This window comes from Chelmon rostratus, chromosome 1 (genome assembly GCF_017976325.1).
Source record: "Chelmon rostratus isolate fCheRos1 chromosome 1, fCheRos1.pri, whole genome shotgun sequence".
Taxonomy (NCBI): Eukaryota; Metazoa; Chordata; class Actinopteri; order Chaetodontiformes; family Chaetodontidae; genus Chelmon; species Chelmon rostratus.
This window is the reverse complement of record NC_055658.1, coordinates 27,776,227-27,799,872: the sequence shown is the minus strand read 5'-3', so window position 1 is coordinate 27,799,872 and position 23,646 is coordinate 27,776,227. Positions and strand designations below refer to the sequence as shown.

The window sequence follows — 23,646 nt, the reverse complement described above, 5'->3', positions numbered from 1 at the left end:
GTAGACAGTGAAGCTCCCATCCAGTCGATTGCAATGGAGAATTGTGATTAATTGCAATCGATAGTGTTAGCATGGACACGCACCACTTCCCATCTACAATGCCCTGCCTCGACCCACACTTAATGTGCTTGTGAACACTTCAGCTACACCACATAACACACACACATCCAGACATAAATACATACATAAGTATTCAAGACATCATTAGGTGAAGCATCCACTTCATTAACAGTGGCTGTTACAAAATGGCATAGCGTCATCTTAAGCTATGCCTGTGTGAGTTAGAATCCCCACATACACTCGCTCACACACACACACACACCCTTAAGACACAGCAAACTGATGAACTCAGCCTGGAGAGATGTGATGAGCCAGGAGGAACAAAGGATTAGTCGATTGAGAGCTGAAAGCACAGCAGAGTCACTGCAGAGCGAGTCGGAAAGTGAACAGCAGTCTAAACTGAAGTTGTGAGGGGATGGTGTTTTCTCTCTCTCCTCTCTGCAAAGGTTCAGTCTTTGTGTAAGCATAATTTCTTGTCATGTCTGCATGACTCTCAGGCCTCTCTCCTGTGTCCTCTTTGGGCCAAATGTCAAGTCTCAAGCTGTTACACAAAGTCGTGGGTGTATCTCTCACTATTAGGCCTGGGCCACATTAACTCAGGGCATCATCTTCAGCCTCATCTTTTGAAAGGCCATTGCTCCATTGGCCAAAGGTTTTCTGTTTCTGGTGTCGAGGGCACTGTCTAAAGTTTATTTCAGTTATAGCCAATCCATGTTTGGCTTTATCAGATTGGTGCAGTTCGGCAATGAGCCAAGACAGCTACATTGAGCCAAAGTTTTTATTGTGCTTTGTACATACAAGTGCTGAATTGCTCACTATCTTTGAGGGCTAATGCCATTTTTTGCATCCATGTTAGTCAAGTAAGATTAGGCATATCACAACATATCAGCCTGTCTGTAGGTTCAGCAGGTCTTGCGCAGTTATACCCCATATTGTTCACTTTGTGAAATGTTTATTTATGTATCACTCCTTAGTATAAAAACCACATAATACCAAGTAAAATAAAAAATATGCTGAGGGACCACTGCATTGAAGCTGTGAGACACATACACAAAACAGATACAATAATGTATATTTCAGTTAATGTTGTTAAAAGTTGTCAAGATAATGATATCAGTCAGCATAACTGGAAGGCTAAAAGACCATCTGTAAGCATATGGAGTATCAGCTTTCAGTTTTTACTGTAAAAGAATGTGATTCATTCTAACAGTTAACACCACCATCATGTAACTACCAGTATAACTTCATGAGTGCAGCTACATAACCTGCAATTAAATTTCTTTCTCTTTTTTTGACAGCATTTGTTCATTTTTTTCTTGCAAAAATTAAATATTCGCTGAAAGCCTGATATATATCCCAGAATTCCCCCGAAGGTTGGTTAGACTGATTATTCACCCTGCGCTACAGCTGCTAATCATAAAAAAAGTATTTGATTCATTGAGTCTAATCTGAATGATTCAGCTAAGGTTTTTTTTTTTCTACACTGGCATGATGATTATACAGTAGGTGATTGGCAGCTTTGATACGAAAATATCAGTACCGGAATCGTCTAAGCCCATATTAGCCGAACTATAGTGCTGAGATGTGTACTCAGAGAAGCTGTGCGCGTTGGCCTGGGCCAGAGGAGACTATCTAGCTGGTGGCGCCTTATCTTAAAGTGTGATTTACCGTAGAGCTGCTCTTGGCAGGGGATTTGAAGGGCTGTCGGTGGGTGAGAGAGGGCAGAGACACCAAATCGTCACTCAGCAAGTCTTCAGCAGCGTTTCCTGCGTAACAGCACAGTTAAAGCAGACAAGCTTGCATTCATAAATAGATAAACACACACACTGAAACAAGCCTCTCTTTCTCATCCTCAGTCACACATATTTTTATCCAGTCATTTCTTTCTCTTTCTCTCTCTCTCACACACACACACACACATTGCCAAGGAGACAAACACAGTCAGCCCAAAAACTCAAGAGGCCCTCCATGGTAATAACACAGCATGGTATTCTTTTTATTGTAGATGGAGTGGCCTTCCTACTTTTTAAAAACAACTCTTCCTTCTTCACTAATAAACCCAAGAATACCATTTGCAGTTTACACATTGTAAGTTCTTTTATAATTGAAGCCATTGTGTGCGATTGTTTCGAACGCGGCCCGCGAGTGTTGGTTTCAGATCAATGGCTTCAAACGCAGGAAATAATTATTTTGCGTCGAGATGAAAGTCGTGGTACAGCAGCGCAAACAGCCTGTGGATCCAGCCTTTTTTAATTAGTGCTGTGTGTCTCCTGCTCTCCTGGCAAATTAGCATCCACCATCAAGGATAAGTGATTGTGCTACACAACTGTATCAGGGTGGTTGTGTGTGTGTGTGTGTACATGAGGATTTGCACGCAGAGGTCGGGGGTGGATAGGGTGGTTACTAATTTTTTAGCCCTTTCCTCTACTGAGAATCTACCCTGAATATGGATTGCAAGCTGTTGTGTCCAATATGCTGTTATGTTTTTTAGTTCTAAAGAATAGATCAAATACACATCTTGTCATAGTTTGAAACACCTTTTTAAGGTGTTTAAGGTTTGTAAAAGTTTTCTGAATAACTTCCCTCGCTGCTGCGTTTAAGGTCTAGGTTAAGGTTTGAACTTTTAAACACCTTAATGTTTATGCATATGTAGGAACATTATAATTCTCATAGTTTGTGACCTTTGAAATGTTTGCTAATCTGGTGATGTTGGAAGAGAGTGCTGGTTTCACATCCGTATCCTTATCTTGTCTTTCAGGGATGCCCAGGTTCGCCAGCCAGCCATCGCCAGCCACTGTGCATCTAGGTAGCAGCCAGGTCATGGCGTGTGAGGTCAACTCAGATCTGGTGCCCTTCACCCGGTGGGAGAAAGACCGCCAGCCGCTGGAGCTGAGCACCAGGCTGGTCCAGCTGCCCAGTGGAGCTCTGGTGATCAGCAACACCTCAGAGGCTGACGCAGGCCTTTACCGCTGTCTGGTGGAAAATGTGGGGTCATCCAAGTCCAGCGATGAGGCCCAGCTCCAGATAGAGCCAGGTAATTTGATGAAATAAAGTTTCGTAAGACAGCGGGTGAAAATGTTATCCAGTAAGAATGCAAATCAGTGAGTTTATCTTGCTAGAAGTTGCATTTCATATGATGCGTACAAGAATGATTTAAGATTTGTTGTGCACTACACTTCTATTGATATCCAAGAGTGAGAGTATTTTCCTGCTTGCCCTTATTTGTATGTGATGAACATTTTCACATCCTTGAGTACAGTGCAATTATGTTTCTATTGTAGAAGCTCTTGTGCAGTAAATTGAAATTAAAATGCAGTTCAGTGCATCATTTGATTACAATTGTACATGGTGTCCTCTCAGGGTTGCTCATTACCTTCAGCATGAGGAAATCTGAAGTTTAGAGAGATGGTTGAATGGCAAAAGGAGTGGCAGAACTCCCACTGGGCTTATCAGCGATGCTAACAGTAACACAGTTGTAGCTCAAAAGGGGGCCGAATTCCATTGTGGCAGTGTCTCGGCTCGCCCCTCTAGAAGTTTTATTTACTGAGTTGTTAAGCACCAGGCTCCTGGCAGCACAGAGAAGATATTAGAGGTCATAAATCAGACTTCAACAAGACCCAAGTGGGGGTCTTTATCTCTGTATGTCTCCTCCAAGGATGTGTGGTGGAGTGGCAAAAGGCTGGATGCATACAGAACGAAAAGTCATAAAGCTGTATGAAGAAATTGAAAGAAATTTTGTTTTTATGCCACCAGATGTTAAAACGACCAAAACACATTGATTTCTTTGAATTCACAACAAGTCGGGTTGAGAATAAAGTAACTTTGGTGTCTCCAGAGAGAGCTGAAAACATGCTTGACAAAAATGATTTCATACATTTCTGTTTTTTTAATTAAAATTCCTCTATGAGCTTTAGAATAAAATAGAATTATTATCTAAGATAAACTCATAGAATGATAAACACAGTCCAGCTTATGTGCCGGGCTGTCACACATGACCCTCTGGTTATTGCAGGATGCTACTCAGGCAGTTAGTAGCAGCTGGAATTATATGGGATCTGTTATCTCCTTCAGAGCCAGGACCTCAGCTGTCACAGACGTCAACATGGGCATTATTCATCTGACCGTTCTTGTTTTGGGTGTCCCGTCAGACTTGAGTTCTTTTGAAGTTTTTAAGACAGATGACACCCGTTGTGAAGACGGTCACTGCTCTGCTTCACTAACCCCCCCCCCATCATTAACCTTAGCCTGAACCCTGACCTTTTCTCCCATCTTAGAAACCGGAGAAGAGAGGAAGCTGGAGTTCCTGGTGCAGCCTATGTCTGTGACCAAGGTGGTGGGCGCCAGCGTGCTGCTGCCCTGCGCGGTCACTGGTTATCCCACGCCGCATGTCCGTTGGATGTTTGGAGACAAGCTGCTAGAAGAAAGGTATGAACCTGAACTCTGGCTCTAAGTTGGATTTATAATACCTTTTTGATCCATTCCAGAAATTCCAGATGCCTTAAAATGCGACACGTTTTCTCTGGGGTTGTTTCTGCTTTAACTTGTGTAGAAATTGGTGTTACGTTATTTAAAACCACCTTTCAAAATCACCTTTATCCATCAGTTTCACAAAGAGCTGCTGTAATGCATCACGTGGCTGTGCTCAGCGTCCCCTTGTTCTCACGCATTCCTGGCTTTTGGAAAGCAACACAGGCCAGAATGTACTACTCCTTTGTACCCCATGCCTCTGGCCTCCAAAAGCTAACCTGTTAGTCCTGGCGCCTGCTCCCCAAGGTGTTAATGCTATTCTGCCACCACTACTCAGAGAGCCCTGGGGTGGGGGGACCTGGAAGTGCCAATGGAGCCACTTCAGCTGGGAGACGAGGCTGCAGGGTTGCCAGCTGAGGGGAAGTTCACAAATTAAGAGCCAAGAGAGAGTGTCACAGCGCCTGTGCTCTCACTCCTCTGGCTCTCATTAGCTCAGCCAGAGCAGCTCAAATCCCTTGGAGGGAATTGCATTGGACATGAGAGGTTTGATTCTCACCAATTAAGAAAGCGCTTTGTTTACCTAACCCCTGTGTACAAGTCCTGCAGAATAATAACTTAGCAACTTGTGGGGTCAACAGAAAATAGTTGAAATAGGGCTCTTTCATCTAAAGCCAGCCCTAGTGTGGGATTTCTACCTTCAGTGAAATTAAATGTAAGGTCACCACATTGGTAACCGCAAGGCTCCAGTGTGTCGTGAGCTCGAATATCATTAGACTTGCCAACCTTTAGTTCCAAGCACAGCTCCACAACTCAAGCTAAATGTCTTAAACACCTATGGAATTGTCAGTGAGTGCCTCTGACCTCCAGTGGGAGCTGGCTAAAAAGGTACTTATTAATCTACCTTGTATTAATTACAAAACACTATCCAGTGTGCATAGCCACCCCCCGAGGGTGTCTCTGTTGGTAATTAGCAAGCATACTGTGAACAACCAGGGAAGTCTTCGTGATATTGAAGTGGACCCCCATGCTCCTGCCCTCAGAGCAGAAATGGATTGTGTGGTGAATACATTACAGAGACCGTTCTTTTGATTTTAATACGACATTGACAATTAAAAAGAATAGCAGTGGAACTTTCTTTTTTCTCCTTGAGAGTCTCCTGTCCCTCTCAGGCATTACATGAGAGACAGAAGAGCTGCCGTCAATTAAAAATTGGTGTGGCATGCAGTGTAAAGCAGGGAGAAAGGGGAATCTGCACAAGAGTGTCTAATTGGTCTTTGGTGCACAGCGTAAGCGGGGCCTTGAAAGTGGCGATGCCGAAGCTGCAGACATGAGATGAAAGTTTATGAAGATGTGTCAAAGCCAGCAATTGAAGGCAGGGTGACTCCCTGACAGCGGGGATTATCACATTAAGCTTCTGCCGCTGATGCTTCAACTCGCTTGTATTTTTTGTTTTCTTTCTGTCTCTCGCTCAGTCTGTGTTCACAATAGCAGAAAGACAATTTTATCCTGAGCCACAGATAACGTAGGTGATTCAAACTGAGCGCAGCATGAACCCATGTATGGTAGTTTTAGACAACGCTAATTCTTGGAAGTGTAATTCTCCTCCTAATTCTTTGCTTGTCTTTCCACAAGCTGACTGACTGCTTTGAAGTACTTAAGGATACTTTTAAAGACACAGTGGAATCCTTCAAAAGTCTCTTCTAAATGTGCCATATGAAGGATTTCTGTTGGATTTCTTTGAGCAGTCTCATTAGTATGTTGTTCGTAACCCGCCAGAAGACACACTGCTGTTTCTTTTGTATCACCTGTCCATATTGCCATGTGGGACTTCACGGCTGTTATAAAAGTCTTTGATGTCTGTGATGACAGATGGGGACAGAGTAAAGACCTGGAAATGGAAATTTAAAACAGGTTGTTGTACAACTGAGAGGTTTAGGTGATTTCTCTCTCGTGAGTTATTATATGCATCTCTTAAAAGTCCACATACCACACAATGTTTTTGAATCAGATGAGGCAGCCACAGTCATGAATTCTTAATGTGAGACGTGGTAGACTACATGTTGGTTATCAACAGTCTGTTACATACGTATAGGTAAATGAGAAGGGGGTGCAGGGATGACGTCACTTTTCCACCTGACACCACCAACAAGAAACGTTTATGTACATAAGCACAATTTTATGAACGGATGTAAAACTGGAGCCATTCGTCGCCACTCAGCTGCGAGGGAGGACTGTCTTTTTCAATGATTGTGTGGGTGTACTGAGCACATACAGTTTGCAGAGGGACACTTTTCATCAATGCTACAGACTCGAGAAAGATCACAGACATGAAATACAACAAAATTTGTCTTTCGCTTTGCCATGTTTACAGTTGTACAGAGTGCAACAGGTCGATCATGGTATTTAATCTATATATTAATATCTGAAAACCAATTACTTTAAGCGATTGAAACAGATGTATGTTTTGTTTAGTTTTCCAGAGAGAAGTAGGGGATATTGCTCAGAATATCTATTATGCAGTCTTATGTGAATTTTTTCAACTGAAGTATCTCCATTCAGTATCTTGAATAAAAGTTGATATTGCTGTTTACATTACACTATAGCTTATTCGACTGTAATATGTTGTTTATTTTCACCAGTCTCCACGTCTGACTTCAAATTAATTTTAGGCTCACCACCGTGACAGAGTATGTAACACTTCAAGATGTTCAGTCGACATTGAAAATACATACTTAGCAAATGCCCCGTGTGTCATCGATAGCATCCCCAGGTGCCAGTATGGACAGAGAAACAGGCCTTTGGATTTCTCACACATACTGGTCCTGATGACACTGGAAAGGACAGTCATCTTTTGTTCTTCGAAGTATCACTCTATCACCTAATAGAATTCCCCAGCAGTCAATAAAATGGATGAATTATGCATGTCGACCAGCAACAGGGAATTGACAGAGCATGTAAATCAACCCCCTTCCAAAGCCTCCAAGCCACCCGTCTCCTCTCCTCCTTGTCTTCTCGCCTTCATTTAAATATGATTGTCTATATTGCATTTACTTGCGTATGAAGACAAAAGCATGGTGTGGGATATTTGTTTGCGTTTGCACTACAGTGTAACCCCCTTCGCACCTATGTCTCACATACAAACACATGCACATCAGCTTATTCAGTTGGCTGTTTTCTGGGTGAGAGAAGAAAAGGAATACTAGCGCATGCTCACCCACACACACACACACACACACACACACATATAAATGCATAGGCACACATCTGTCCATGGAAAGTTTTTATTTTAGTGAGCTGCCATGGGAGCAAGAACCACATGAAAGACATTTAAAATACATATTAATCATATTTTCCATGCCACAATACAGTATATTACTGTTTGACAGTAAGAGCCCGAAAAACGTTAGTGCTGAGGGTTTAAATAGAAATCTTGCTACATATCCAACGTCCTGCTTTATCACTAGTTGTAACTAAGAACACCAACAATAAAACAGAGTTTTGAGAATTCCTTATTCTTTGCTTTTTAGCAATTCAAAACTGCTTTTCTCTTCCTGACTGATGTTTGTTTAGGCTATACTCAGTCTTAGTCATATGTCATAACTCCCTTTTCCAAAGAAAATACTTAAATTAAAGAAGAGAAATGATCCCAAAGGTCTAATGCTTTTTCAGCCCCAGTGGATTTGGCGACACCTGTGGTTACTGGTGGGAACATCAAGTGTGTTTTGATACAGGTACCAGAGTTTTGTTTGAAATGACACACGCTGTTTATCGACTGCTGTCAGCGGCAAACAACGGGTCGTACTAAAAATGGAGTTGGATGTTTTCAAAATCTTAAGGATTACAGCTGTATTGTCCTATCATCATTTATCCTGAAATATCATGAAATTGCCAATTCAGAACAGAAAACTTACAGTAGGAACTCAGGATGAATTGTAATGATGTGGGATTCAAACAACCAGCACTTTTTTATAATGGTTTGAAGATGGATAGATCCGACAATGCTGCATGCACACAGACAGAAGAATTGCTTCTTACTCTTTAAAAGGACAGCATGGCTGAGCAAATGCCACTGCCATTTAGATTTTCATTTAAGCTAACAATCCTTCAGATGCAATCATCTGTAATTGTATTTACTTTTGAGTGAAGCCATAAAGTGGCACTCACAACTTTAACCTGCTTTGTTCTCTACATCCTTTTAAGTGCAGTTACATTGTTAACACCCACACCATCACCTGCTGTCATTGATTTTTTTAAATCTATGTTTCAGTTTTCAAAACATTTTAAAGACATTCTGTACGGTTCAACTCTTTACATGTTGTTTCAAACAGCACAGACAACAGCCACTGCAATAAAAACATGGGTATGGCAACTGAACCTTTCAGCCTGTCAGAGATGCAGACTATCAATGTTAATGGCCTACGATGTGCACTTGCTCTGTTTTTCAGAGTAACTATTAGTGAGGTTAATGGCAAATGTCCGCTTCGTGCTGAGCTCTTACGCATCCTACAACAACAACAGATGATAAAGTTGTTAGTGGTGTTTCACCTGTCACTGGAAAACATAAACTCAGCTGACAAACACAACAGATACTCAGACCGCCTCCGCCGAGCTCATTGTTAAGGAGAAATAATGGAGAATATCAGTTTTTTGTCACTGAAGTGTCAGACTGTGGGTATGGAAGTGCATCCATGGCCTCTTTATTAGGAGCACCTTATTACTGAGGTTGTTAGTGGTGGTGTTGTACTGGTCTGGACTGCATGATGTTTAAATGTGTTTTTAATATTTTAAATTAAGAAAACAAGCCAAATCAAGGAAAGAATTCCGATCCATGTCAATATGAATAGAAATTTATATGAATAGAAATTTCAACTCTCCTGTTCCACATGTTTCCCTCATTGAGAGAGGTTGATGTGTACTGTAGGTATCCTGCACACAGCATTCTTTCAGATACACAGGATGCCCACATGGTTCAAGTTCTGCAAAGAACTAAAAAAAAGAAAGGTGAAATGATAAATGGCAGCAGCAGAGTGGGTTAAGGTAATGGAGTGGTTTTGCTGGCATGTGGGCCTGAGAAAACAAGACAAGCAACATGGTTTTCTGGCAGTGAGGCATCAGAAAGCTCCTTTTAGGATGTCTCTCAGTCTCTAGCACATCACAAACACACAATCTCACTGGCTCTCTACAAAGCCTGTATGCTGTCATAGCAGCTATTGTTCTTTGCATTTTGGTCATAATGTTATTTTTACTATGATGTGGGAATTGAGGATAAGAGGAATTCATTTGCTTTTGGCCAGTGGTTGAATCCACAGTCAGTTGCATTTTTTGGTTTGTCACACCAGAATAGGTACCAAGAAATCTACTTATGCACGTACTGTAATTACCTCTTAAAGCTAAAACTGTGCAACATCATTAACTGAAATAGAATGGACAATATTGGTCTTTATTTACCGATAGCCTGGATATGCATGTTTTGTTTCACGGCATAAAACAATTCAACCGCAGCGCTTTACTGTGGCTCTTCACCAGACGTGATGCGGGTATGTGTCCTTATTAAGGACTTTATCATCCAAAGAGTCCTGTAGTTTTTGTAGAGGTGACACAGCATGGGGCACACAGGGTTAACGTGGCTTCAAGCACCCCGGAGGGCCCACCAGAGCCATCTTAAAGTATATTATGCGAGTTATGGGCTGCAAGCGCCATTGTAATGTGCACTAATCAAACGATCGGTTTATTCTTGGGCACCCTGGCAGGGTAAAAACAAAACAGCAAATAAAGTCAGGTATGCGAGAGCTGTTTTTGTCTCGAGGGCCCTGCGGCTTTCCATTACAAGCCAGAGGAAAACAAAAACGTTTCATGGCTGACTCCCTTGAGAAGTCCAGCCTGTGCTATGGCACCAGATCGTTTCTCACATTAATCTCTATTTGTTTATTCTTGCGTTTATTTCATTAACCAGTCTGACTTCTCTTCTTTTCTCACATTTGTTTCTCCATATACCATCACTTATATCTGAACACAAACAGGTAAATCAAGTCAAGAATTGACTTGACTTGAATAGGTAAAGAACAATATGCTGGGTTTTTTTTTTTTAAAGTGGTAACAATCATTCCAATCTGTTGTCTGCCTTGCCTTTAAAATTAAATCCCACTGCTTTATTCACACGTTGAACAAGTTTCAAATCTGTGGAACTGTTATGGCTACTTTCTCGTCAAAGGGGGAAGTTCAATTTGCGTTCACATTGAACCACAAAACCTTAAACAGCACAAAAGTTGACATTCATGGTGCATGACGGGCCAGAGAGAGATGATTGAGACGGTGGAGGGGTCTGTAGCCATGCAGAGAAAGTAGGGAGTGATTGAAGACATGTTATCTGAACAAAGAAGCAAGAGGAAAAGAGAGGCCAAAGAAAAGTTTAGAGATTCCCACTCTATCCATTAATAATGAATCCCCTTTTTTTGTTGTGACAGTTGTGATTCCACCTGTCCCTCCCTTGTGCTGCAGGTAGCGTGACCCATGCCCAACTACTGTCACAGCACCACTGATTGCACTGTGACAGCGTACTGCACTGCCTCCATCAAGACACACACACACACACACACACACACACACACACACACACGTACCTGCAGCTCTTCAGTGATCTGCAGCTTCCCCTCGCCCAGGTGTACTGACCTTGCCACTAGTCTGTGTTACGCAAGGCTGAGTCACCAATCGCACATACCAAATGTGTTCTTTCCCCCTCAAGCCCTTCTCTGAAGTCTCCGTGGCTGCCACTGCCTTCAAAGCTGAATGGCAGAACAGGGGACAAGGCTGTGTTCGAGACCTCTACATGTTGACAGGACATTCTCAACACCTTTTCTGGATCAGCTACACAGAAGAGAGGATCAAAAGGAGGAGGATGTTGTTGTCCTTTTCAGCATTTTGAAACTGATAGATGATGTTATAATAAGGAAAGACAAAATCTGGACATGTAATAGGTAGTTTTAGCCAAATTAAACAGCTGTCATGACCTGGCTCTTCAAGCCATGGCAAATGGAAGAAATCCACTCATTTGTACCGGGAAGAACAAGCAATCATATTTATTGACACAAATGGTAAAGGCTGTCGCTCAGGAGGTAGAGTGGGTCATCCACCAATCAGAAGGTCAGTGGTGAATTAATAAAAACATTGACACAAAACCTGGCAAAGAATGCCAGTTAGCGTCATTGCACCTACTCTGCCTGACACATTTACCCTGTAATCTTTATTGTCCTTGACCTGTATGTGTGTGTACGCATTTGTGCATCTGCTGTTTTGTTACCAGATAAAAAGTGACAGTGGAAAGTGTGCTAATTTAACAGCTCGTTGTAGGCGAATACGGATATTGCAGTTTTAATTAGGAGCCTCATTTCCCAGCATCTCCCACCAAGGACCTGCAGCTAAGGCACAAGATATCCTCCATATCCTTGCAGCGGGCGCCTGGTCTTAATTTAAATGAACACAAGCGGAGAGAGCTCCCTTACAATCGTGCGAGGTGTCTTCAGCCCATTCAGCACGAGCCAATTTACTTCGTCTCCCTCCCTCATGGTCTATAAACAGTAGCACATTCCTTGTTCCACAGAGCACTTTAGCCGACACAGTTGGAGCTCAGATTGACTTGCTTTAAACAGAATAAGAGATTGCCTTGTAGTTTGATATTGTCTGCATGTTCCTCTTTCATGTACAAGTGGAAGCTGTCAATGCCCTTTATGGTGCATGCAGCACTAAAGGCCAGGAGCCTGAATAGTTGTCCTGGTGAGACGAGCTGTGGGAATGCCTAGCACGACGAACTCAGCATGTCTTTCAGAGGAATTTTTCATTCAGCAGGGATTTGACATGTGGAGCCTCACAGCAGAACATATTCTCTAATGTGCACAGTGAAATAGTCAATGTACAGCAAGACATTTGGCATTTTCAGTGCTTCTGTGTTATGTTATGCAGTCTCAGGACTAAAAGAAAAGACAGCTACCTACTACTTTGTTTCCCTTTTTTCCCACCTTGAAGACTTTTTTGTTGTGTTTTTATTTATTCTACAATCTATTACTCTCAGAATAGCCCACTGTGGTGGTTTAGACTAAAGTGGTGATCTGTGGTACTTGTATTTCCTGTCTAAATGGGTCAAAATAACTTTCTTTGACCGGACTTGATAAACCTGCTCCCGACCTGAGTGAAACAACAGGTCTTACAGTGCTCAGGTTTCTTATAAATGGATGAACACTGGTTTACGGTAATTACAGTCTTGCTGTGATTTCCATAGTATTACTCTAACTTGACTACAACAGAAATTGGTGACAACTTCAAACTAATGTAACCAAATAATCTGCAATTCTTAATTTAGATTATTATTATTATGTTAGTTGTTGCATAAATGTGAGGTAAACAAATAAAATAATTTGAAAATGCAGTTGTAAACCCGATAACTAACCGGATCCTTTTGAGCTGATCAGCACACTGGACTGTGTCAGTCAGTCAGCACTGATGTAGTGACAAGTAGTTGTGATGAGATGTGATGAAGCTGTTAGCAGAATGTGTGTATATGCGAGTAAAATGAGTGTTGACACAGGCTTTTGTGTCAGAGTGGTATTAAGCACTTTACTGTTGCTGGCTACCATCAGTGAAGAAAAAAAAAAATCAGGCTCTTAATTTTAGCTCTCCTATAAGACAGGAACTCTCACTAACCTGAAACTGAAGTATTCGCTGACTATTATGTCCTATTATGTGATTGTGGTTAATGCTGAAGTTAATAGTCTATTTTGTCCCTGCAGTACAAGTGAAACAGTGATGTCATTTTGGTGACAGCAGGCCGAGTGCCACTCGAATGCTCCACTTCAGTACAGACAGACGGGCAGATGGTCTCAAAGGCCAATGCTGCCAAAACCCAGAAGTAGTCTGGGAGAGAGAAACAGGAGCTCATGTGGAAGCCCTAGCTAGTCAGCAGTTTGTTTAAAAGTAAATCAGCCTGCAGCATAGGGTTGTTTTCCTCAGTGCACTCTTTACCTCTGCATGTATCCTAACTCCTCTGTGCAAAAACCATTATGCACTGATCTTGCTTTCCTCAGTTGCATCGTCCTTGCTGTGGCCCTGTTTGGATTTTTATCTTCCTCAGCCGACCTGCTGCTCTTACTTTTCTCCCTGCCTCTCTGTTTCTCTCTTTTTGAATGCAGAGTTCTCTCTGTCAGCTATTGATTTCTGTTTTCTTTCCTCTCAGCCTCCTCCTCCCATGCTCCAGTGGTTGTTGAATCAAGCCAGTGCTTGGCCACAGACTGCTCCCCCCTGGGCCTATTGGGAAAATCAAAGTTGGGACTGTTTCAAATGGAGGAGGGTCGCTGGTTCAAAGAGAGGCTATACAAATACATGTTTGGTTATATTTTTGGGTCCGGCGTAAATAGTTTAGAATAATAAATATTTAAGGTTGGTTCTGAAATGCCTAATGAAAAGGATTACTCACATGTCATTTAAAACACTTGTTTTTTCTCCTACCACTGTGTGGAGCAGTATGTAAATGTATATTTTATAGGTAAAAGGTTCATTATCATAATGTTTTAACTGACTGATAAAATATTTTATTGGAAGTTTGAGCACAGCACAGAGTGAATAATACTCGGGGTCTGTGTGAGAAAAGGAAAATACTTCAAGGTTGTGAACCCTCCATAATCTTATGATAATCTTGCTCTGGATCCATGTCACCTCTGTCCATACTGAATAACAAGCAACAATAGTTCTTGAAGTCATAATCACTGCTCTGTGATTATGTATTGTTATTCTGTAGATGCGTGTCACCCAAGTTAATTAACAGCTGATTAAAGAAAACGAAAACAATTTGCAATGTAGTGTAACAAGTGCAGCAGTGACACTGTACAAACTATAAGCCCCAACTGTGGCTTCACTATGAAATGGTTCATATATTATTTAAAAGGATTAGTTTATGCCGCGAGTAGGATCAGAAATAGGTCTTAAATAGTGTATACTCAAGTATATTTGACCAGATTTTAAAATTCTCAAACTATGTAGAAATTAATATATAAAATATAGATTAAGAATTGGAAATTGCATTTTGTTCCAGGGCAGCCGACTTGCTTTTAGCATATTTTATTTATTCAGAGTTGGTAAAAGGTGACAGAGCGAGGGAGGCAAGGAAGTGATGTGGAGTCAACTTCAGGCCAGTAGGGGAACATGGAGCTTCAGAGGCTGCAGCCTTTAACTGCTCAGTGAACCGAATGGAAGTGAGCTGAAATGAGTTTTTGCATATTTTACAAGTCTGTTTTTAAAAAAAGGTGTCAAGGCTTAGGTTCAACTCTTATTCACCTCTGTCTATGACCATATGAGGTCAGCAGGCCTCCTGCATGTAATGCTGACAGTGTAACATGTAGGAAAACACCAAAGGTCATTAGTACTGTTTATATAAAAATGGAATCAGGACGAAAGACTTATTCACAGATCTAACTCATTTTCCTTCTTCCTCTCCCACAACTTTGTTTGTTTCTGTCTTCAGTGAGGGTCGTGTGGAGGTGCTGGGAGGAGGCAGTCTCCAAATCTCCAATCTCACTGAGGAGGATGCCGGCATCTACACCTGCACCGCGGACAATGGCAACGCAACCATTGAAGCACAGGCCCAACTCACCTTACAAGGTACCCTCATCTCATCAACCCTCATCTGTTTTCTTTTGTAGGATCAAAGGTGCAAACTTGGATATGCAGTGTAAACTTGGATATGAAGCGCAAAATCATAACAACAGCATAGGATTTAAATCAGGCCTTCATAGTTCATGGCTTTGACTGACTGGACTAACATTGAGACCCTGGAGATAAATAAGGATGCATTAGGTATAAAGGAGAGTGCAATGGTGGAGAGCTGAATCACTCCAGATTCAGTCTCATTTCATCTGATATTGTTTGAATAAGGACCCACATACCAAACCTGAAACAAAACTGCTCACAATTCAGTTTGAAATGAAATGAACAAGGTGCATTTCTAGCATGCTTACTATTTAGAGGTCACTCAACCCTGTGCTGCACTGGGTTACACATTGAAAAAGGATAGATTTTTATGTAGATGCACTGTAGCTGTACAGTGAACAATGTATTCAGCATGTGGGGTGTTTGCACCTGTTTGTATCTGCTATTTCACAATACTTCACCACATGCAGGAATAATAGAAAGGTTTGAGCTACACTTTTGCTGGCAGCAGAAAGGCCAGTACTAGAATTACAATATATGCTGGCAGCTTTTTTAGATACCAAAAAACATTGTGAGAAGACGCATATACAATACACCACAGTGTGTCTTCCCAGTTATGTGTTCAAATACGTTTATTTAGACTTATCAAACTAAGTATTGAACATGAAGTAAATAGTGGACAAAATTGCCAACATTGCATTCACACTCGTTCCCGTCTAATTACTGTAAAGTTTATCCTGTCCAGAATTTAAAAATACTGGCAGTTTATGGGCTTCGGATTGAAATGATGATCAATCTTCATCTAATGTTAGATCAATTCTCTGAAGAAACTAGACTGCTGATGCTGTAGTATTTTATCACTCCAAATTCAGGGTTGATGAACAAATTTGAATTCTAGACATGCTGGATTTGAGACACATTTTTTAATGAGTATTAATTTTCACAGTTTCACAAGCAACAACTGCTATTTCTCAAGCGAATGCTGACTAATCTTCATTTTCAGACTCCTACTTGAAAGTAAGAACCTTATTTGTGCCAGACTGGTCCATAATATATACATAAATAAGCTCAGTACTTGTGTCGTGACAGAAAATACAAAAAGGGAAAATTCATGCATAAAAGATCTTCAGAAACCCAACTAGAATTTATGGTTTGACCAGTGATGTAAGTCCCCCAGAAATCATCCCCATGGTTATTAATATTCTGTCCTGTAAAGGTCATTACAAATGACCAGCACTTGAAATCATCATAAATTGTCAATAATCAAAACATGGAGCACTTAGATGAACTTTACTCACCATCCGTTGTTTATTTTTTCCCCACATTTGATTTTATTTTCTCTTTGTCTGCTTCTCTCTTCCCAAACATTAGTAACTGGCCTTTGAAATCCCACTCTTTTGCTCACACGCTGATATTACGCATTTCAGACACTGTGTCCACCGCTGCCTGATGTCATGACAATAAGTGAACAATCATACATTTTGCACCACCTTGTTTATTCTTTGTTATGCAGAAAAGGGAAATTATATCTCTCTTTTCTTTGTTTCCATATTCCTGAGATGTGCTGTCCTCTACCCAATCTATGAAGAACAAATTTTAGTATAGAAACTGAGTAGCTCACGGTACAGCTTCAGCTGTGGTTCACCTATAGTTGTAAATCAAAGGAAATATGTTTATTTTAAACCAATACAATAAGATAGTTAAATGTTCTGTAATTATCGGAAATCATTATCTCATTTCCTAACTCTAAAAGTGCAAAGCCATGTATTTTTGACTGTATAAAAATAATAATTATAACAGACCCATCAATGTTTGTTTTTTCATTAGAAAATAATGAGATTCAAGTGAAATCTTTCTCACACTTACCAGACACACCCACAGTAAGTGCTTTGTAATTACTGTTGTCAGACTTTGTATCGTTGAGAAAAATACACACGAACGCAAACGTGTCATGTGTACTTGTATGCTTTTCCCAGGTGAAGCACGCCAACAGGATTTGCTGTGAAATAACTTCAGAATGGGGAAACACCCTGAGGCTCATTCCCGGGTTCATTGCATTTCACACACAGACACATCATACTATGACTCCATCCCTTTCTTCCCAAATCCCTTCATCTCTTCACCACCCCTCCACCACCCTTTCATCATTTCCCATTGCTCGCTGTGATTAAAGGAGACAGTAATGGAAAAACGGATCAGGTCACAGGAGGACACCTGACTTTGCTTGTTTTCAGTCCTCCGGTCTGTCCCACTGAAATCCCTCATGTCTCTGACCTGACCCCTGCCAGCTTCCATCTCCAATGTGACAAGACTGTAGAGGATTGATCAGCACTCTTGAAATATTGTTGAAAGACATCAGTCATTGTAATACGATAAAACTGTTTGATTAGATCCCATGGCGTAGACTCCTGGGCCTAATTGTATTTGCGTCATCCAGATTCATGAAGAAACCAGATTGCGGCATTGATTTGCTCCCTTGACAACAGAAGTGACACTCAAAAGGCCAATTGATTCCCTCAAGAAGTCGTTATGCTTATAAAAGACACTCATACAAATCAGTGGGATATGAATCTATACTACAACTAAACAACTTTTCCTATGAGTGACTTCCTTCGAAAACACCCCAGGGCCTCTTTGCTGCAGTAACCAGGAGAAAGTGTGTGTTTACGGCTTGTGGCTTTTCATAAACACTTGTAAGTTTGTGCTTGGGAAAGGATGCAGAGAGTCAGCTGGGGATTTGATATGGTAAAACATAGTTAGGTTTCGCCTAGAGATAGCTTGGGGTCTAGCTAAGCTGTGATCAGCTGGTGCACACAGCAAGGAAAGATGCATTGGGACTGCAGCAGGTGTGAGCCACACAAGGTCAATTATGCACTTGCTCTATATGCCTATATGCATTCTTTAGCAGCAATTTCTGATGTCGATATATGCACATATTTCTTTCCACCTTATTCCAGAGAACACTGAGTCTGTCTTGTAGTGGAATTAACATATAATTATGCTCTTATTCTTATTATTAGCATTTTATTGTTATTTTTCCCTTTTTCTCTTTGTTCTTCGCACATTTGGTTGTCATGATCGGGATGACAGCTCTGAAGTTGGGCAATTAAATTTGTAGTGTTGATTGAATGTGATTTGGGCTTTTCAGTTAACTTAAGTGTCCACGGTTGCTACTACCGACCTAGAGTTAGGCTTTCGTAGCTTGTACAGCATGTACTATTTAGTAGAAGTAAGGGTCTAAAAGTTTCCTGGTAATTGAACTTAAAGAGTCACAGTGCACAGATGTTTCATGGCATGTGTGATTCCAGTAAGGTGCAATCCAGTCCAATCTCTGAAAGAATCTGATCAGTGTTAGCCATAATAATCCCTAACTGCAGTGTTTAAGGGAAAACCGTTTACTGCAATTTACAAAGGCCTTTACACTTCAGGGAAACTCCGTTTCAAGGTAACTTAGCAGTGAACCCTGCTGATCAGAACCTAATACCACTTATTATGGCAGAGATGTTTTAAGCCCTGAGAATTAACATCGAGCTCCAGCTGAAGTCTCGACGGAAAAGTGATGCTGCTCCATACTATCAAAACAGTTAAATGATTGTCGTGTTGGTTGCAAAGCTTAAACAAAACAACTGAACAAACAAGAATATGTCTTTGCAGTGTGAAATGATGTACAAACAGCTTTAGAACAGATAATGTCAGCGACTGTCAAAACTAGGCAATTGGTAGGCAGTGTGTGCCGTATCTTTTTATTAAATGTAATCAAAGTGCCAGTGAGATAAAGAGGATTTGAGCCTCTATTTGTGTAAACACAAGTACTGGCTGTGCTCAGTCAGGCTAATAGCAAACTTATTCTACTGCAGTAAAACTCCAGACAAGTAGTTTTGAAGAATGTCCAGCTCTAAACAGTACTGTTAACAGTAACGCTTAGCTCACCCTTCCACTCACATCACAGCTAGGAGCACGGGCACAGTGTGTTTGTGTGAGTGTGTGTTCTGTTCACTGTGACTTTGCTGTGACATCTCACCCTCTATTAGAGCTGGCAAGAGGATAAATGAGGCCAGAGGAGGCAGCAGCTTTTGATTATGGTCTTGTGTGACAGGGGCACCACCCAGACCTGGACTCTGTATGTATGTGTTTGCAGGACAGAAATAGTTTCTCCACAAACATGTATGTTTCCAGTTTTATAGGGCTCCAAGTCAGTGGCCCATCTATCATGCTATCATGTCGTCAACTTAATTGTTCTTTCCATGTGCTGCACTTGCCTGCAGGAAGTCCCTGCCCCCTGTAAAAGTGTCATGCCTTTTCTATGGGCTGAGGACATTTATAACCACAGACAGCAGGAGTGATTTTACCTCGTTATAGAAATGGGCAAAAATAGACAGTAACATAAAAAAATCTTATATATGCTGGATTTCAGCTCGCAGCTGCACCTTTGCTCTTTTCTTAGCAAGAAAAATAAGACTGACTATATATCACATCTACATACTTTGTGCCGCTCACGTTGTTCCACCAGAATAAACAACATGTGACTGTAACTTAACAAAAGTCGAAGCATGTGCAGCGTCGATTAACATATCAGTTGAATGTGCTATAGAGGGATCTTTTTCTGAAAGTATTTTTCCAGCTGGGGACAGGAATAGTTGTAAATGACTCGTGGAAGAATTACAGATTTGATAAGATCTGGTGGAAATTTTAGTCTGTTTTTACTTTGGCACGCCATCCTCCTGCCCTCCCTCCAGTGGCACAAAGCAGTTATTTTCTGGCTGAAATAAAAAGAAACTTTCCATTTAGTTATTAAAAGAACACAAAGCTGATAAGGGGCAACACCCACAGGCACACACCTTTTCCCTTCTTCATAGGTGGTGTTATCTCAACCAGTTGGGTGAGAGTTGTTTGGAGGTGTCTCTGTCTGATTCCCGTCTTCACCTTCTCTTGTTTCTGCATTCGTCTGTCGGGAATCAACAGCGTCTTATTTATTTCAGATGCGTTTAACGTGCGAGTACTGTGTGTGTCTCTGTTGTGATACATCAAGTCTCACTGCTTTGTTTTGCTACAGCCGTTGTGTTAATCTGTCTCATACATCAGCTGTAGGGAACCCAGGCCAGCTCCACCCACTTCATCAGGTGTTTGAGTGGGCAGCAGCTTCTGACTGGTATTTCTCATCCTGTCCAACTGTTTAACTTATAGTCCCACTTCTCTGATTTTTAGAGCGCGAACACATGCACACACTCATTCCTCGCCGCATTGCTAGTTTGGTGTGACTCCTCAGGGAAGTTTGATTCTGACCATGTGTTCCTGAACTTCTCGGTGATCTAGAATGTCTATTATTAGTAGGATTGTTGATAGTCTTCAGGAAAATGTTATATCAATATGTAGCTCATTTAGTGAAAATGCAATTACTCATTTTTGTTTATAAAGTATATAGAAATATTTACTGTATCAAGATTCAAGGAAGAACATCACTTTTTTTAATTAAGCTTACGTGAAACATGATACCTGGTGATTGATTTGCCAGATTTCCAGGAATTCTCTTATAATAATGGACGTTGATAGCTCTTTAAGTGAAATGATACAGTATGTAATACAAGTGAATCGTTTTGTTTTTAATACGCTTCCAATAGGAGGTTGAGTAGTAACTGTTTTAGAGCTCTACTCTCTACTGAGATTTGGTCTTGCTCTGAAATGAAGGCACTGGGCAGAGGAAGCGTCTTGAACTTGTCTATCTGCCGTAACTAAACCATCAAGCAAGGTTTGTTTCAGCATTTCATGGACAATCTCAGGCTGCTGCTTTTACTCAATTCTAGTAATTTAAGAACCATCTGAGGGAGTCCACACAAACATCCAGTGATTGAACTCTCCCTCTATGACGCTGCCTCTAACAGGACATTATGTCCTCCTCAATGACAAGGAAAGCAAACACCAAGCGTCTTCCTTGCCTCACTGCTGAAGCTGTTTGTTTTGGCCAGGATTAAGAATAAAGCTGTTATCTTTGGAACAGCAGGATGGGTAATTAGTACAGTTCGAGCTCCACTTGCCCTCAGAGTAAACCCTGACTGCCCAAGAGCTATTGTTTAACTGTATGAAGCTAACTGGACTCTGGCCAAGCTAACAAAGCAGGAAAATGTCTTTCATATTTGGATCCCTGAGCATCAACCATCTTATATTAGGCCTTAATAAATGACTGCTGTGTTTCCAAAAGTAATTTATTTGATCTTTTGACTTGTCATAGCACGCTGAAGGTACAAAAACCATGACAGCTGCTTTCTTTAGCCTTTTGACTTTGATAGTTCACCAATTTTTTCAGTATCAATAGATGGAGACTGGACTTTTTTTTTCTTCAGTATGCCTCTACTCAGTTTATTCCAGGCTGCCAGTGTAGCTTTAAGTAAAGTAATCTGCCCAGAATCCCTCTAGGAATCCTAGGTTTTGTTTTAACAAGCTCACAGTAAGACACACACATGACCTTTTCGTGGCCCTCTTTTAGTAGTTCACTGGAGTCGGTGTAAATCTGCATTAAAGCTTCTTTTACTAAGCTACAGGCAAGAGAGATGATACCAGACCAAAGAACTGGTATCGGAGTTCTTTCAGCTGTTCTGCCTCTTTTATATTTGTCTTGTTTTTTTTTTTCTCCCTTTTTTCGTATCTGCATTTCTTTAGTTGTTTTTCTGTCTCTGTTGGATTTCTCTTTCATTAGTGAGTACAATTTACGTTCCAAAACAAGTCAGTCTGTTTGGAGACATTTCAGCTGGTAGACTTGTGCGTCTGTGAACCATAAACCATATAGGAAACCATGTACTCTGCGTGGTGACATCATCCATATGTTTACAATGGAACATACTTAGTTCTGCATTTGGATTGATCACTCGTCATCTTCGGCTGCAGTTAAGTTCATCATAAACGAGTAAACAGCAGGAGGATTGGAATTTTCATTACATACAAAAGTGATTTTATGCATTCAGCACTTCAGGATTTATGTTTTTTCAATAAAACTTACTGTATACATCATTATGGATATTTCAAAGTGAAGATTATTTGCACAACCTTGTGTGTTGAAACCCGAATTCCTTTTGTTTGCATGTTGTTTTTTATCCTGTCAACCCTGGGCTCATGGCGTCCATGTACATTGTTATGCAGGAGTGCATGTGCATTGCATAATGCAGGAGGCTGCCAATCAAAGCATTGCTTTGCTGCAGTAACAGTGGTCAGAAAACACCACTGGTATCAATGACCTGGTTGTAAACCACTTATTTTTGAGAGAGAGGTTTTATATCACTCACAGTAGCTTCAGTGCTGGCCGACAGCTGGCATCCAGTAGCACTCCTCACATTCTTCATGAAAATGTGGCTTAGTTCACCTTTACATATGCATATGTTTCATGCTACGAACAGCCAATTAAGGAAGGTCATCAGACTTGTTGCATTTAGAGCTGCCCACGCGCACACACACACACACACACACACATAACCCCCCACACTTGTCATGCTCTGTTGAGTCCCGAAAGCTTCCTCCATCCCCACCGCCCAAGCGTTATTGGTATATTTAGGCGTTTCTTCTCATTGCCCAGTCCAATAGGTTCCAAATGTCTGAACTCCATTTAAAGAAAATGGTGCATGTCTGCTCAGATTGAGAGAGCGAGGCTGAAGATGGAGAGATAGACAGCGAGTTATAGGAAGATTAAGAGTTGGGGGGAAAAATAGGAGACTGAGTGGTGTAATGCAGAGAGAGAGTGAGAGATACAGAGAGCCGCAGGGTACCAGTCACCATCAAATCCTGTCACCAGCAAACCTCACCAGGGGGCCCTGTGCAAGAGCACACACATACACACGCCACACACTCCATGCACACACACCATGCTGATGACAGAAAGACACTGCAATGCAATGTGATGCAAAAAACAGAACAAATACAATGAATGTGCACAGACTGAGGACAGCATGGATGTGTAGAAACATATATTCGCATACATAAGAAGGCACACACACACACACACACACACACACACACACACACACACACACACATGTGTTATGCACACAAAATCCACCCATACACATCTTGCCGGCAGGGAAGGAAGCACACACAATTATGTTCAGCATATAGCACCAGTAATAATGGGACGAAACATGTTCCCAGAGACACATGTAAAATTATTCATATTCACACATGGCTCACAATCCATACACACACACACACACACACACACACACACACACACACACACGGCATTTTAACACTGTGTCCCTGACACACCAAAGTAAACCAAGGATTCCACCTGCCTCTGCTGCACAGCTACGACCGGCAAATATCCAGGGGACACCACACTGTGAAACCAATTATTCACAGCTCACACATCCTCCTGCAATGACTACTACACACACATGATACACGTGCATGTGCGTGCACACACAGATATATATATACACACAGACA

The 23,646-nt window shown here is 41.3% G+C and overlaps 1 protein-coding gene across 8 annotated transcripts in view; it reads left to right on the top strand.

The window, feature by feature from the left end:
- neo1a (neogenin 1a) overlaps positions 1 to 23,646 on the top strand; it is a 152,997-nt gene that overhangs the window by 78,087 nt on the left and 51,264 nt on the right. For all 8 annotated transcript variants that reach the window (XM_041935118.1, XM_041935142.1, XM_041935100.1 and 5 more), the window contains exons 3-5: positions 2,819 to 3,094; positions 4,335 to 4,485; positions 15,035 to 15,171. In XM_041935118.1, the coding sequence (XP_041791052.1) occupies positions 2,819 to 3,094; positions 4,335 to 4,485; positions 15,035 to 15,171 (564 nt within the window). The remainder of the gene's footprint in view (positions 1 to 2,818; positions 3,095 to 4,334; positions 4,486 to 15,034; positions 15,172 to 23,646) is intronic.